The sequence below is a fragment of the Curcuma longa genome, chromosome 11, assembly GCF_044706935.1.
Source record: "Curcuma longa cultivar G26 ecotype Majalengka, Jawa Barat chromosome 11, ITB_CL_G26_1.1, whole genome shotgun sequence".
In the NCBI taxonomy this organism is placed as follows: Eukaryota; Viridiplantae; Streptophyta; class Magnoliopsida; order Zingiberales; family Zingiberaceae; genus Curcuma; species Curcuma longa.
Genome location: NC_133871.1, coordinates 31341783 through 31357451, shown reverse-complemented (window position 1 = coordinate 31357451; position 15669 = coordinate 31341783). Strand labels below are relative to the sequence as shown.

At 36.8% G+C, this 15669-nt stretch overlaps 2 protein-coding genes across 2 annotated transcripts; one reads left to right on the top strand and one right to left on the bottom strand.

Moving 5' to 3' along the window:
* Nucleotides 1-783: 783 nt before the first annotated feature.
* LOC141837695 (SNF2 domain-containing protein ENL1) lies at nt 784-12703 on the top strand. Its single transcript, XM_074725065.1, has 20 exons — nt 784-956; nt 1029-1738; nt 2780-2910; nt 2998-3052; nt 3256-3492; nt 3604-3659; nt 3742-3832; nt 4116-4253; nt 4350-4427; nt 5372-5581; nt 5665-5736; nt 8080-8160; nt 8242-8360; nt 10035-10146; nt 10483-10551; nt 10677-10771; nt 11021-11149; nt 11770-11820; nt 11890-12031; nt 12119-12703. Exons 1-20 carry the CDS (start codon nt 860-862, stop codon nt 12284-12286), a joined length of 2841 nt encoding a protein of 946 aa, XP_074581166.1. The 5' UTR covers nt 784-859; the 3' UTR covers nt 12287-12703.
* Nucleotides 12704-13399: 696 nt separating this feature from the next.
* Nucleotides 13400-14952, bottom strand: LOC141837700 (NAC domain-containing protein 48-like). The gene is made up of 3 exons (XM_074725072.1): nt 14713-14952; nt 14357-14631; nt 13400-14225 (listed from the first exon to the last, which is right to left on the bottom strand). Exons 1-3 carry the CDS (start codon nt 14873-14875, stop codon nt 13791-13793), a joined length of 873 nt encoding a protein of 290 aa, XP_074581173.1. The 5' UTR covers nt 14876-14952; the 3' UTR covers nt 13400-13790.
* Nucleotides 14953-15669: the final 717 nt, after the last annotated feature.

The window sequence follows — 15669 nt, the reverse complement described above, 5'->3', positions numbered from 1 at the left end:
CGATAACAGGAACTGGTCGCCATGATCGCCGTCGACAAGGTTTCAGATATTTCATCCAAGTATTTGTGGTCCCCATATCCACATCATCAACCAAATATCTTCTTCCTCAAATATTCCAACTTTCACAATCAAATATCCCACAAACTAAATATTTATGGGTCCCACCTATTTTCATTATCTCACTTTCAAATATCCCTCAACGAAGTAAAATGCCGCCCTGCTGATCACCTGATCGACCAGGTGGTCGATCAGTTGAGCTGATCGATCAGCTCAATAGCCTCTCTACTTTTTTTTTTACTTTTAATTATTATATACAATATCAGTTTTTTTTTACTTTTAATTATTATATACAATATTAATATCAGCTGTTATCTCTAGCTTTCTTTTTTTTACTTTTAATTATTATATATAATTTTTTATAATAAAGTATTTGAAATCACCAGGCAAAATTTTTTGCCCGGTGATTTCAAATCAGCGATCAGTGTCCCCCCTCCAATAGAGGATATTTGGTACATAAGGGTATTTCTCCAAATACCCCTCCAAATATCCCCCATTGTGGATGCCCTTATACCAGAAGAAAAGTTGCAGGGCTACAGATAGACCTTTTGATGAGAATGTTGCATCTATTTTTTTTTAAATAAAAAATAAATAAATTTGGAGATAAACATGAATTAAATATCAAGTTATTTTTTATTTGAATATCAAGCAATGGCATGGTTTTTGAAGTTTCAACTTTGAATGGAGTCGGCAAAAGCGGGGCAACCCTATCGCCGTTACCTTCTTCTTCTACTTTAAAATCGCGACGTTCCCTTCGAAAGAGGGCAAAACGGAAAACTCCCTTCCCTTCTTTTTCATCGGAATGACGGAGGAGGAGAGGAAGCCCCTCAGCCTCAACGAGCGCAATGCGCGGCTTCTCGATTCGCTCTCCCGCTCGCGCAACCCTAAACCTCGTTCAGGTGCGTAACCATCAAACTCGATCTTACCATCTTCTCATCGTGACTGAAGTTTCCGTTATTGGTCTTCATCAGAGGTTAGGGTTCGCAAGGTCAAGATAGAGGGCCGCCGTCGTCTCTGCAAGCTCTCCTCCGCGGACGCGGAGAGCGGCGATGAGAAACGGCTGGGATCGCCTCCAGAGGAGGAGGGCGAATGTGGCGGCGGCGAGAGCATTCGCGACATCCTCGACGAGCTCACCGCACGGATGGATTGCCTCTCTGTCGAGAAGCCACCTCCGAAGCCGAGGGCGGTTACGGCGCGTCCGGAGACAAATTTGGAGTACGAGAGCGCCGCTTCCTCGTTGTCTTCTCCCTCGGTTCATTCCAGTCCCGACGACAAGAGGGTGGAGATTAAGAAGGGAGGAGAGGCAAAAGAGAAAACGGTGAGTGTGTTCTCTGTGGACGATGATGTGGTAGGAGACGAGGAAGAGGAGGATTGTGTAGTGTTAGGAAGTGACAGGAAGCATGAAAAATCAAAGGGCATAGAGATCCATATTGAATCGGATGATGGCTGGGATACTGATGAAGCTACGAATATCAGCTGTCAGGATGAAGATGAAGGTAGGAATGACTTCACCATGTTTGGCAGCGGCAGCAGTAAATCCAGGAAATTCGTGCTTCCATACAAAATTTTCAAGATGTTATACCCACATCAGCGGGATGGTTTGAAATGGTTGTGGGGACTTCATTGTGGTGACTCAGGAGGCATTCTAGGGGATGATATGGGGCTTGGGAAGACTATGCAGGTAAATCACCCGATCTTCACTTTTCTTTGCAAGATATTCACCGTATCCTATTTCCATCCCTGGATCAATTTGTCACAATTTTTTTGATAAGATAAAGTGTTTATTCCTCAGAGATAATGCATTAAATCCTTTGTTGCCTTCATAGTTGGAAGTCTTTTTGCTCAAGTTGTTCTTAACTAGATTTACTCAGACTTGCTTCGTTCAGGAATTTTCATGTATAGGTGATGGCTATTAGTTAAGATGAGTTCTTATTATTTTGCCTGACAAAATTGTTCCTTTAAAAATCTTAACTTTGAAAATGACTTAGTTCAAAAGGTTTATCTAGAGTCAATTTTTTCCCACTACTTCCAACGATTTGGATGAGCAGAAACAAAGATTCTTTCTTTTGCAGAGTAATAGGGAAATTATTAGTCAATTTTTATTGCTAGAGATCAGATTATGACCAGGATTTATACCATTTGTATGTAAAATTAAGTAAAAGATGTTCAACCTCAAAAAAGCACTAACTGACTTCAGGTGCAATATATTATGAATGCATAAAACTTGAATTCTTAGGCACTTTTCCTAACCAAAATTTTTCCCTAACACCCTTAATGTTTTTAATGCTTTAAGCCAGAGAGTATCTATCTGATCTTTGCATGAATTTAAGGCAATTGAAAGCTAATTGTTCCTCTTCACCATAGGCCTCAAATAAGTCACTTTGCGACAGAAAATTCATATTCCAACATATCTATTGCGATAATGAACAATAACTCAATGTTTCGCAAGCCTAGAATTACCACATATTTTTTCTTGCAACAATATCCTTTTCTGAATAATCTGTCTGTTCAAGCTGATTTCTATTTTCTATAACAGCTAGGGTTTTATATAATTGCAAAATGCATAATATTGTGTTTTTTAATAAGACAAACGCCTCAATGACTGATTTTATCCACGTTTTTTGGGATAAAATGCACGAGAAATTTAGGATTGAGGTCAGATATTAATTGACCTTTTTCAGCCTTTTGAAATGTTTAAATTGTGATATGGAACATTGTTCAGGTTTCTGCTTTCTTGGCTGGTCTATTTCAATCTCGCTTGATTAAGAGAGTGTTGGTTGTTGCTCCAAAGACACTTCTTGGTCATTGGATGAAGGAATTAAATGTTGTTGGTCTTAGTGAGAAAATTAAAGAGTGAGAAACTCTATATTGCTACATATCTTTAGTCTCATACGCAATGCTAAGACTTTTTCTCATTTTTCATCCTTTTTTTGGATGCAGCTATTCTGGACCTAATGCAAAGCTTCGGCAGTATGAACTTGAACATGTGCTTAAGGTGTTTACATTGCCTCTATTCCCTGAGAAATTATTATTGTTTTCTCTATATGAACGTGTTAATATGTTTCTTTTTCCAACAGTTTTATGTAGACTTATATTTTTTCTTGTAGCACAGATAAGTAATCATATAAGAATATTGGTACCTAGGTTGCACACATTTCTGTCATAAGATCGCCCATTGTATTAATGACTGCTTGTTAGGAAGGTGGTGTTCTTCTTACAACATATGACATTGTTCGAAATAACTCCAAATCTTTAAGAGCCGATTGGTTTGCTGATGGCGAGGGATGTGAGGAAGACAATTTATGGGATTACACCGTGCTTGACGAGGGACATATCATAAAGAACCCTAAGACACAAAGATCAAAAAGCATTTCTGATATACCATGTGTTCATCGTATTATAATAAGTGGCACCCCAATTCAAAACAATCTAAAGGTAATTATTTATGCTTTATTCCTTCCTCAGGTTCATTTGCTCTTGAAATCTTCTTCACAATTTTTATTTGGAATGAAAGAGTTATTAATAGTAAAATTTGTCTTTGATTAGGAATTGTGGGCTTTATTCAACTTTTGCTGCCCAGATGTATTGGGTGACAAGGATATGTAATCAATTTCTACTACTTGCCAATTTTTTCTTGCACCATTTTGGGAATTTGGATGACTTTCTTGTTTTCCATATATGTAGGTTCAAGCTAAAATATGAGAACCCTATCCTCCGTGGAAATGATAAACATGCTTCTGACAGGGACAAATATATAGGCTCAACTATTGCTAAGGTATTTCTTTTTGTTGGAAAGGACTATTATATTTATGTAATCTGTTTGAAACTTTGTTAATGACCATTGAGAGGATGCAGTAATTAATTTACCAGCAAACTAATATGTGCATTGTATTTTAATCTAATGAATTGCTGCAAAATCTAATGCTATTATGTAATTTTTTGTATAAATACAATACTCAAAGTAAATCATATATGACCTAGCTTTATTGTGATTCTTGAGGACATGTTTTTCTTGTTTAGGATGTTGTGTGTGAATTATGTAGTTAATAATTTTATAGGAACTAAGAGAACGAATAAAGCCATACTTCTTGCGTCGTTTGAAAAGTGAAGTATTTGCTGAAGATGATGAGACTAAAAATCCTAAACTCTCGAAAAAGTGTGAGATGATTGTCTGGTTAAAATTAACTGCTTGCCAGGTACTTCTCTCGTTTTTTTCCATGCAATGCAAGTGTTATAGGTGTGCACTTAACCTATTTCACTTAAGGCAAATGAAATTGTTTTTTTCAATGCAGAGACAACTTTATGAAGCTTTTTTGAAGAGTGAGCTGGTTCATTCTTCAATGGAGGGATCGCCCTTGGCTGCTTTGACAGTAATATGAAGACTGTTGTTTGTTTATTTAATTGGTTTACTATAGTTGGTTTAACATGGCAAATTTCCATGTCCATTCTGGAAAAAGAAAATTCTTATCTAGTTCAGCTCTTGAAAGTGAATTATGACTAACTCCTTTTTGTTGAGGGTGAATTTGGTTCCCAATTTGAGTGATGAAACAGGATTGGATTTGTTTATAGTTTTTGTCTAAGGTTATGTTTTCTTAGAAGAAAGGAGATAAAAAAAGAAAGAGTGTTAAGTTAGGTATCCTACCTTGATCATATGTGAAGCATAATCTACTTGGATATTTCCACAAAGGGAAACTATCATTCAATATATCAACTAGTAACTCGTCTGGATACTCACTTGTTAGTACTGGTCAAGCTGTATGCAATGTCATTCGAGGTTTGAATCTTCATCCTAATATTGATTTCATTATTCGTAGTATGGCTGAACAATGCGTAGTTGTAGTAAATATAAACAGTGCTTAGTCGTAACAAATATAAAGAGTAATAAAACCATTTGGTATCTGGTCGACCAAAGGTGTTTCAATGGCGGACCCTCTTTGAGCTGTCATATTTTAAACCATGATTGTGAGCTTTCAAAAATTCCTTCCGCTAGTGTTTACAGTCTTATTCAAGAGTACCAAACTAGTAGACATGCACTTTAAAATGTCTCTCTGAAGCTTTATGAGCTAAACACAGAGAAACAATGTCGCTTTTAGCAAATCTGGATGAATTGGCATCAAAGAAAGGCAAGGGTTAGTTGTTGGAACTGCATTTTCTAAAGTATGAAAATATCTTTTATGTTTTTTGTTGTGATTTGTTTCTTTGTGCATACTAATCAATTGAAATTAAGTTAATTAGGGGATAAAATATGTGTGAAAGAAACAAACATATATTTCTAAAGATTCATCTAACTATATTTTGTCAACTGTGGAATCAGATTCTGAAGAAGATTTGTGATCATCCACTAATTTTGACAAAGAGAGCTGCAGAAGGTGTACTTGAAGGGATGGATTCAATGTTGAACCGTGAAGAACTTGGCATGGTTGAAACTATGGCAATGAACTTGGCAAATATGACTGGTGAAGATAGCTTGTTACAACTAGATCATAACATCTCATGCAAGATAGCTTTCATAATGTCTTTACTGGTTAGAATATTGTCAGTTTGCTTGTGTTCTGAATCATAGGGAATGTTATTATAATGTTATATATTTTTTTCCTTATTTTTCAGGAAAATTTGATTGAAGAGGGACATATAGTACTCATCTTTTCTCAAACCCGTAAAATGCTGAATTTAATTCAGGTTTTGTTTATTGAGTAACCTCTGGCTCTCATATTAATTATTTATCTTTATGCAGTCAGATGCCATTTTAAAATTGTACAACTTGTATGTGGTTTTATTTAAAACTTGTTGAAAGTCAAATTTGTGGAGCCTTATTGATTTAGATTTTTTCGGCCATTAAGAACTTTGGTTTATGAATAAAATCCAATTTTATAGTCACTTGATATAGATTTTTAATTCTATTTTTGATGTTGAGAAACTGTACTAGGTGTAAAATTTTAATCCATATCACATTTAGGATGCACACCTAGATTTTTATTGCACTTTTCTTTCTACCATGACATACAATTTGGTGACTTTTCATTGAGTTGATTTTGATAGTTTTAAGTTATGGAAGTTATAAGTAGCTGTATTACCTTATTAGCTAAAAGGACATGTAAAGTAGATTTCTAGAATGAACAATACAAAATCGTCCTAATATATTGGTAAGTACAGATAAAAATAACATATTTCAGTGTAGTGAGTACTGGATACCTTTATGGTCAATGCACAAGTTTGACAATACTCTCTAGAATGAACAATACAAAATTGTCCTAATATATTGGTAAGTACAGATAAAAATAACATATTTCAGTGTAATGAGTACTGGATACCTTTATGGTCAATTCACAAGTTTGACAATACTCTAGTACAATTAGCCTGGTTTTAATTATCTAATGACAAAGCCAAGAATCATTGGAGTAACGTGGAAAAGAAGAACTAATCATTACATTTACATGGTTGTTTTTGTTGTCTATATTCTCCTAAAAAAACTATAGTATGCTTTTATATGACATTGGGAATTACTTAAAATTTGTGCGAATTCTAAAAATGTGCCTCCAGGATGCATCAAGACTTCAGAATAGTTTTAGTTCCTTATGTTAATTAGAAACCTCGGCAATTAGTGTTGCTATATTAATCATTGAAACAAGGTTGCTATATTAATGACACATTCAGTGCTAACATTGACCAGCTGACTACTTTTATAAAAGCTTCAGGTGTTTGAAAAGAGACCAATCTGTATTTTTATATTCTTAACAAGTTTTGCATGTGTGGACAAGCGGACCAAAAAACTAGACTGAAACTTAATATGTGGATTAGCTTAGCATAATTGAGTATATATTGCTGACATAGTAATTAATTTGATTGTATCAGCCAATTAATCTCAACAATGAAGATTGTCTTGAAATTTGGGATACATGGTCAAGGTGATGCTAAAATCGATTGGCTGACAAACTTATTCCAAAAGATGTAACTTTTTGGACAAATGGTCAATCGACTTACTTTAGCAATGAAGGATGTTTCTTTGTTCTTGTTTTTACCACCCGACAGCTTCTGCAAAAGCCAGAGTTGTTTTTTTTTGGCTGCAAAAGACCTAAATTATTATGGAAGAGAGCAATTTTTATCTTTATATTTTTAATAATCTGGTCATTTATGGGCAGGCTTATATTTATATTTTTGATTATCTTGTCTTTTATGGGTAGGCTTATACTCATATATTTTTTAATCTTGTCATTTATAGTTTTTAATAATCGTCATTTATGGGCAGGCAGACTAAAAGAGACCAACACCTAACATGTGGACTTTCTCAACTTAATTGAGTATATATTACTAATATTGGTAGTGATTTTTGTGGACTTCTTACTTTGAGGCCTTATCAAAAGGCTCATAACTTGTTCCAAAACCTTGTACTTTTGGACAGATGGTCCACTGATTTACTTTATCAATGAAGATCACATTTATTTTAATGCTAATTTCTTTTCATGTTTTTGTTCTTCTTACTAGTGTGGTTTTAACCCACAATGGTTCTTCTTGTTCAACTTTACAAATTGAGGCATTGGGCCTAAGATGACTAAAACACTTACATTTAAAGCATGTGGCTTATGTAAATTCTGAAGAACAAAATCTTGCTAGACTGAAAATCCATAGTTCTTTGAAGAAACCTTAAAGACTTTGCCACCATCACTTAACAACTTTTTTGTATTCGGCTGTATGATATTGTGTTAATTAGATATGCAGCACTTTGCCACCATCACTTAACAACATTTTTGTATTCGGTTGTATGATATTGTGTTAATTAGATTTGCAGCCTGTCAAGTGATGCATCACTCAGTTGGTTCAAATCCAAATTGGCCATGATAATTCATGGTCAGGTTTTGTAGTTCACTTTCACATGGCATAATTTCTAATGTAATCAGAGTGAATGAGAATATTAAAGTGTAGAAAATGTACAGATATCCAAATCTAGCATGAATCCTGCCAGATAATTTCCTTTAGATCCTGTACTTATTCATAGTGTTGACTAGTTGCTTTCATTCTATGCAGGAAGCTATTACCCATGAGGGCTACAAGTTCTTGAGAATTGATGGCACAACAAAAATTACTGAGAGGGAGAAAACAGTCAAGGTTGATTAGTCTTGATATTTAAATGTGCAATTCTTATTGGATTTCCCCCTGAAAATGAGGCTAGTAAAGCCATTTTTTCAGGAATTTCAAGAAGGTTATGGAGCTCCAATATTTTTACTAACATCACAAGTTGGAGGCCTTGGTCTAACACTAACAAAAGCAGATCGTGTCATTGTAGTTGATCCGGCATGGAATCCAAGGTTACTGGATTAGTAATATATAGGACTTTTTTACTCTATATGTTAATAGTCATATCTTTTATCAACTCATTTATTACTAAATTATTATATATTTTTAGTCTACATTTTTCCTTAATCATATTATTTGTAAAATATTTCAACAAATCAGTATAGTATAGTTTCTTTTTTCAATGGAACATATATTCAATGTGATAAAAAACTATTTATGATAATGTGGTTACTAGTGTTACAACTACTAGGAATGGGTCATGTTAAGATAAACTTCCTTGTTCTATGGTATTTGTATATGATATTATGTTAATTGATGAGAGTTTATTAGATTGAATTTAAAGCTTAATTGTGGAGAAATGTTTTTAGAAACAAAGGTTTTAAGATGTGTTTGAAAAGTAGAATGAAAATTGAATATATAAAATGTTATTAAAATAGAAAGAAAATATTTAATGGAATAGTAAGATAGATAAACATGTAATAGTGGAAAGGTATCTCATTTTTATTATTTGTTAATATAACATAGATGAAATTACTCACATAGATGTGTGGTGTTACTAGTATTTGAAAACAATTAAGTGTACAACAACAACCACCAACCATCAAGTCTTATCCCACTAAGTGAAGTCGGCTATATGAATTCTTTTACGCTATTGAGTTTTATCCTCTATTATATCATCATCTATATTTTAATAAATTATATCTTATTTTATCATTGCTAACTAAGTTTTTTCTGATCTTTTTCATTTAATGTGTGTATTTTTTATAATTTTCTATTGCCTAACTGGATTATTTCAAAGTACATATTCATACCATCTTAATTGTGTTTCTCGGAATTTCTCTTAATTGGTGCAATTCCAACTTTTTCTCTAATGTTTTCATTTCTTATTCCGTTCATCCTCGAATGTAAATACATCCACCTTAACAATTAAGCCTAACTCTACTAATTAATGAAATGAGAGCAAAGAGTTTGAGACAATATGGACAAGTTCAAAGATGGCGAACAAATTTTATAGTTGAAAGAGTTAAATCTATTAGAGTGAAAAGTATAAGGGATATCGGGAGACAAAGAACACATTGGTCAATATAATAATTTTTTTTTGACTAATTTGAATGTTATTAGTGATTTTGCCTTGCATTGAGCTCAATGGATGGATAAGATTCTTGCAACCAACCCCATATAGTTAGGACAAACACCATTTGTTATTACAATAACTATAGTAAAGGTTAGTTCTTGATCTAGTTTATGCTTTTGTTCTTATATATTGATATAATCTTGTTTCACCAATATGATATTGATTTGTTGTAGTGTACATTTTGGTTCTATTTATTATCTTGTTTCACTCTTTTTCTTCAGTTCTTTTCTCTCATTTGGTGTTAACCTGCCTTGGAAATAATCATTGGCAAAAGAAATCATCTGAAAGATCTTTTAGGTTGAAGAAAATCTATAATCTAGCAAGATAAAGCTAGATATAATAAACTGCAAATATAACAAATGAGATATAAAATTTCTAGGCCACAAATTATTTGTATACAAAATAGTTTTGCCAATGGAAGATAATCCTTCCCTCTTTCTGATCTTAACTGGCTAAAGAGAAAGCAACTTTTGTTTGAACTTGTTGGTTCGGTTTTATGAGGAAACCTTGAGACATTTCAAGTTAAATTGCTATTTGTTCGCTTATGCAGTACAGACAATCAAAGTGTGGACCGTGCATATAGAATAGGTCAAAAAAATGACGTCCTTGTCTATAGATTGATGACTTGTGGGACAATTGAAGAGAAGATATACAAAATGCAGGTTAGACCCTTGAATGTGAATATGAAATTGTTTTTGTTGATTTACATATGATACAATTCCAAATGGTTTAGCAAACTGCATATTTTTTAATGCCTGAAGGCTCGTTGCTTAGAATCTAGAAAATTACCATTCTTACAATATTATTGTCTTACTGTTATTTATGATCTGTCAAGGGGTTTAAATGATTTTAGAATTTCAAAATTGTAGGTTAGACAAAATAATCGACTATCCCAACCCCCATTTTCATTACTTTTTGTTAAGTTCTTTGGTGTTATGTAGCTTGTGGCAGTACCATCCATGATTGATTATGCTACATAAGTTGCTAAATCCTTCCAGGTCTTCAAGGGTGGCTTATTTAAAACTGCTACAGAGCACAAAGAACAGACTCGTTATTTCAGCCAAAAGGTACATCTAAAGTATTTTCTGAAATGATCCTTTTGAGCAAAATTCTGTGAATGATTTGATGCATGTTTAAGTTTAACTTGTACTTTCAAAAAAAGTATGCTGATAAATATTGCTTGGGAATTTAGGATATAAGTGAGCTTTTCAGTCTCCCAGAACAAGGATTTGATGTTTCACTTACTCAGAAACAACTACAAGAGGAGCATGGACAACAACAAAACATGTAATGCATAATTGTTTCTTATTGTTTCACTATCCAAGCAGAATGGATTTTTGTAAACAACATTGTCCATAGTATCTTCAGCTAATCTTGGTCATTCGAGATGATTGAGACACATGGCTTATGGTTGTAGTATTGTTAACCAAACATCCTTAAATAAATATCCATTTTTTTCACTTCTGGAAATTTAGTTCCGACAGCAAGGAAGGAATATCAATTTGATTGTTGTCCTTTTTTTATGTTTTTCCTCAGGGAGGACTCTTTGGTAAAGCATATCAACTTTCTACACACACTAGGTATTGCTGGTGTTAGCCATCATAGTTTGTTATTCTCTAAGACTGCTGTTGTGCCTCTTGTTCCTGGTACCAATGAAGCAGAAAGGTTGGTGTTCGCCTTACCTCCTGTATTGGTAGCTTGTGTTGAATGCATGATCTTTTTCTCCAGTTTAGGGATTACCATGCCTACTTCTTGGGATATGCTTGTATGAACTCATCCTGTATTTTCTATGGTTCCCATCACCTCTTTCAACAACCTTAGGTTGCTTACCAAGGTGGATCATCATATTTTATGTTTGAAATTAATTGCGTACTTGAATACTAGTGACATTCCTTGAGCTCTTCCAGTGATATGCTTGACGTCAATGGACGTCCGGGTGGCCCTCTTTACTATGCTTGGAGTTGGCTCATTAACTATTTTTAGGATGTAATTACATTTTCAAATGCAGATCTAAACTATATTCTTTTGTTCCACATTTGACAAAAAATGGAATCTTTGATTATTCGGTCTTTCATGGCATTTTTCTTCAATGCAGTATGTATAATGGATCATACTTAATGATTGATATATAATCACTCAATCCTGTGCAGATCTGTTGACAAGTTTGTATTAGAATTTCCTTTATCATTGGAAGAAATAGATATTCATAATTGCATTACATTGTTTTCTTTTGTAAGATATATACTCACATCAAGTTTGAGTACTCATTTAATTATCTTTTGCAGTAAAATGAGGGATAGGATAATAAGAAACTCACAATTTGGCTCTTCAAATGGGTATGCATCTGAACTACCAGGCCATTTCTTAATCCTGGATACACAACACTGAGTTTCTCTTTGCTACAGGGCTGAGTATGCCTTCAACCCCAAAGATGACAAGTTCATTTCTCGTACATATGCTCCAAAATTCCAAGCAAGTACTTCAGAAGACAGCCCGGAAGTGATACAGTTGAAGATCCAACGGCTCTCGCAAACCCTAGGAAATAAAGTAAAAATGTCAACTTGCAACCCCTTGTAGTTAATTAGGGTCTTCAATCTATGTCAGGCTGATTTATTTGGTTAATTGGGATTGTAGGCTCTGGTGGCAAGACTACCAGATAGCGGAGAAAAGATACGGAAACAGATTTCTGAACTCCAGTCACAGCTTCATGATCTTTCATCACCAGTACCATCCGAGAGGGAGGAACCAGAAGTTGTTAGCATAGATGATCTCACAGATGATTTGAAAAGAGTTTCTGTATGAATGCAAGCATAGAGCTGCGCAGATTGGGTGAAGTGATATGACTTGTCTCACAGAGGATTTGAAAGTTTCTGCATTAACTCATTGAGATCGTTTGGGTGGAGACTGTGTGATATGCTCATCACTTGGGTGCTCTGGTTTGTTAGGTTGTTTGGAAGGTGAATTATATAGCTTGTTGACTGTTTGCTTTCAAGCGTATGGTTCTTAAACGGGCTGGAAGTGAGATGCGTATTATAGATATTTTTGCCTTCAATTAAGCGATATTGTGGTTCCATGCATAGTCTTCTCTGTCGCAGTTGCGAACTAGTTGGTAATACCTTGGGTGGCATTAGTCGATGATCGAACATTGTTTTGTAGTGCTCAGGCATTGATTTGGGTTGCCCCTGACATACTGTTTAACATGAAGCCGTTGGATCCTAACACTCTTTTCTTGTTTCTTTGGCATAATTTAGATAGCAAAATATGGACTTGTCTGGATGTTCGAAATCTTTTGAAACCTCGAATAACTTGTTAATGTCTTATTTAGAGGATTTTTTTCCCCTTCCCCTCGAAGGAATTTTTTTTTTGTTTTCTACTCGCATTATTGCATTGTGCGTATCGATAAGACATGTCTTCTAGTGCACCGCGATTCCCCTCTTTATCTTTTAGATTCCTTTGACACAATATTTTGGCACTAGACAAACTTGTATTTTTTTTATTATTATTTTTGTGTGTTTTTGGTCAGACACTGAAACTCCTGTTGATCCAGCATTATATCTTCATGATGAATAATCTTTTTACACAAATTTATAATTCGATTTTTCAACGATTCTTGGATGTTTTCTAGACCGATAGGAAGGATGAACAATGTTTTCTTGGCTTCCTCTTTTCCCAATTGTTCGTTTTAATCCAGTTTTTAAAGTAAGTATGATCCAATATTTCATTAACAGTATACTTAATGATTTACAAGTCGATTGACTCCAATTACGAAACCACTCCATCAAATTTTCATTTCAATTAATTCTTTTGCCATGTACAATCCACAAGCTTCTTACGATACGCATGGCACAACGATAATTCTCTTTATTGTACCTTTGGAAGTTCTCCAAATTGTTACGATAATCAAACACTGTCGAATAACATTAATGTCTGTTCTTCATTGAAATATACTCATTACATCTCACCTTAATACCATAATCTGTTTTAATTTTAAAAATACTGTAAAGTACATGAAAATACGTATGAATTGATACTATACCAAACTAATACCTATCGAGTACTTCAAAGAATGGTGCTGGCTATAATGTTTAGTAAGCTGGACATACCCATCCTTAAATAATCAATCTATATATGCTTTCACATTCACGCTCCGATTCCACAAGACCGGAGTCGACTCGGTCATCTCTGCAGCGGCATCCTCAGCCGTCCGATTCGGCATCTCTCCCGAAACCAACGGTTCACGATGCAGCTCGATGAGTTGACTCAGTTCGTAGCTAGCGTAGCTCACACCGTCTCGTCTGCCGCATCTTCAGAAGGGCTTGCCCAAGTAGACGAGGATGTCCTGTAAGGGATCGCTCGACCCGGTCGAGGGAAATAGACCCGGTTCGACGTGGTTGTAGAGCGAGTTGGGGGCGGTCGAGAGGCCGAGCGCCCGGTCCCAGTCGCTGGGTCGCCACCGTGGCTGGCTCTGCACCTCCCGCTCGCACGCCAGCTTCTCCGGCGACAGCACGTGCTCCGAGCAGCTGGAGTCGGCATGGAGCCTCGGCATAGAGTCGGCCGACGGCGCGAAGCTGTACACCAGCTGCGGAGCCGGCGGCGCCATGAGGATGGGCTTCTGGTCCTCCGGGCTGAACGCTGGACCCGGACGGACGATCTGCAGACCTTCCGGCTTCGACGCCTTCTGCTCCGACCCGGCGCTACTGCCCTTCTTGTTGTAGATTCGGCACAATACCCAATCGTCCAACTGCAAATGGAAAACTTAATTATTTCATTTCCTATTATAATTAAATTTTACAGTAGCGAACAAGCTGGCAAAAATTAAATCTGGTGGCTCAATTATTGTATTCAGAATGAATCCGTAATTTATGTACCAACCCTGAGGGAGTTCTTCTTTCGGGCGCTCCGGTCGACGTCGGCGAGCCGGTACTCGTGCATGATCCAGTTGGTTTTATCGCCCTTAGGCGCCTTGCCGGTGTAGAACACCAGCGCCTTCTTGATGGCCACCGGCTTCGGCGACCCCACCGGCTTATCCGCACCGGTCGCCTTCCAGTAACCCGACGCCGCCGCCCTGTTCGGCCTCGATCCGTTCGGGTATTTCCGGTCTCTGGGCGAGAAAAAATACCACTCTTTTTCCCCATACAACGCCTTCTCTGCAATATCCTCCCAGTTCGATTCATCAGCACCAAAACAATAATAAACTCGATCGGTCTGTTTATCATATATATACGTACCGGGAAGTTGCCATGGATTAAATTTGTAAAGGTCGAGCTCGGTGATGATGGGGACGGCGATCGGCCGGCCGGCGCACTTCTGGCAGAGGTAGTGCACGACGAGCTCCTCGTCGGTGGGGTGGAAACGGAACCCGGGGGGCAACTGCAGATCCCCGCCGTTCATCTTCACTCTGCTTGAAATCACGACCGCACGCGCTCCTCCTCCCTGATCCCTCTCTATCACACTGTGCAGATGAGAGAAGCTTTAAAACTTAGGAAAGCAAGAGGCGGTCGGCATAAATAGACGGCGGGGGAGCGAATAAAGCCACATGGTGGTGGACCATCGTCAGCTTCGAGAAAGAGCGGGCGGCGGCCGGACACGTGGTGAGTATCTACCGGCCGACACAGCACTTGGCGCGGATTGCGGCGGGAGGATTCTGTCACTGCTTACGTCACCCTTTTTGTCGCGGCGCGGTCCGCGTCTCTCCCGCTGGCCGCTCGACACGTACCGGGTTCTGGACGCGGTTGGATAAGGACGACGAAGAAGGACGGTTTAGGCGTGGCAGCACGCAAATGGCTAAGAGAACGAATATTTTTTAAAAAATAAAATAAAAATGATCTAATTTATTAAATACATAGAAAAAGGTAAACAAATAGCTGATAAAGGTTGAACACGTGCAGTGATTTCTCATCGACACCTGACTTTCGATACGAGTCTGAAGACTTTCAGCTGAACTCGTGCACGCAGGCGTGGCTTGAGAGTTTGTCATTTAACTTGCGTTCTTTCGGTTGGTGCAGTAGCTTTGAAACGTGTCGAATGCTCTTTTATTATGCGGACCGTTCTCACGTGGACAGATGTGAGGTCCCAGAAAAAAAGAGTGCGGGAGAAGTAATCCAAAGGGGAACGAAGACTTGTTTGTTCTTATCTCCGCTAAATATTGATTATTGGAATATTCCAGTCGTGAGATTCCTTTAGTT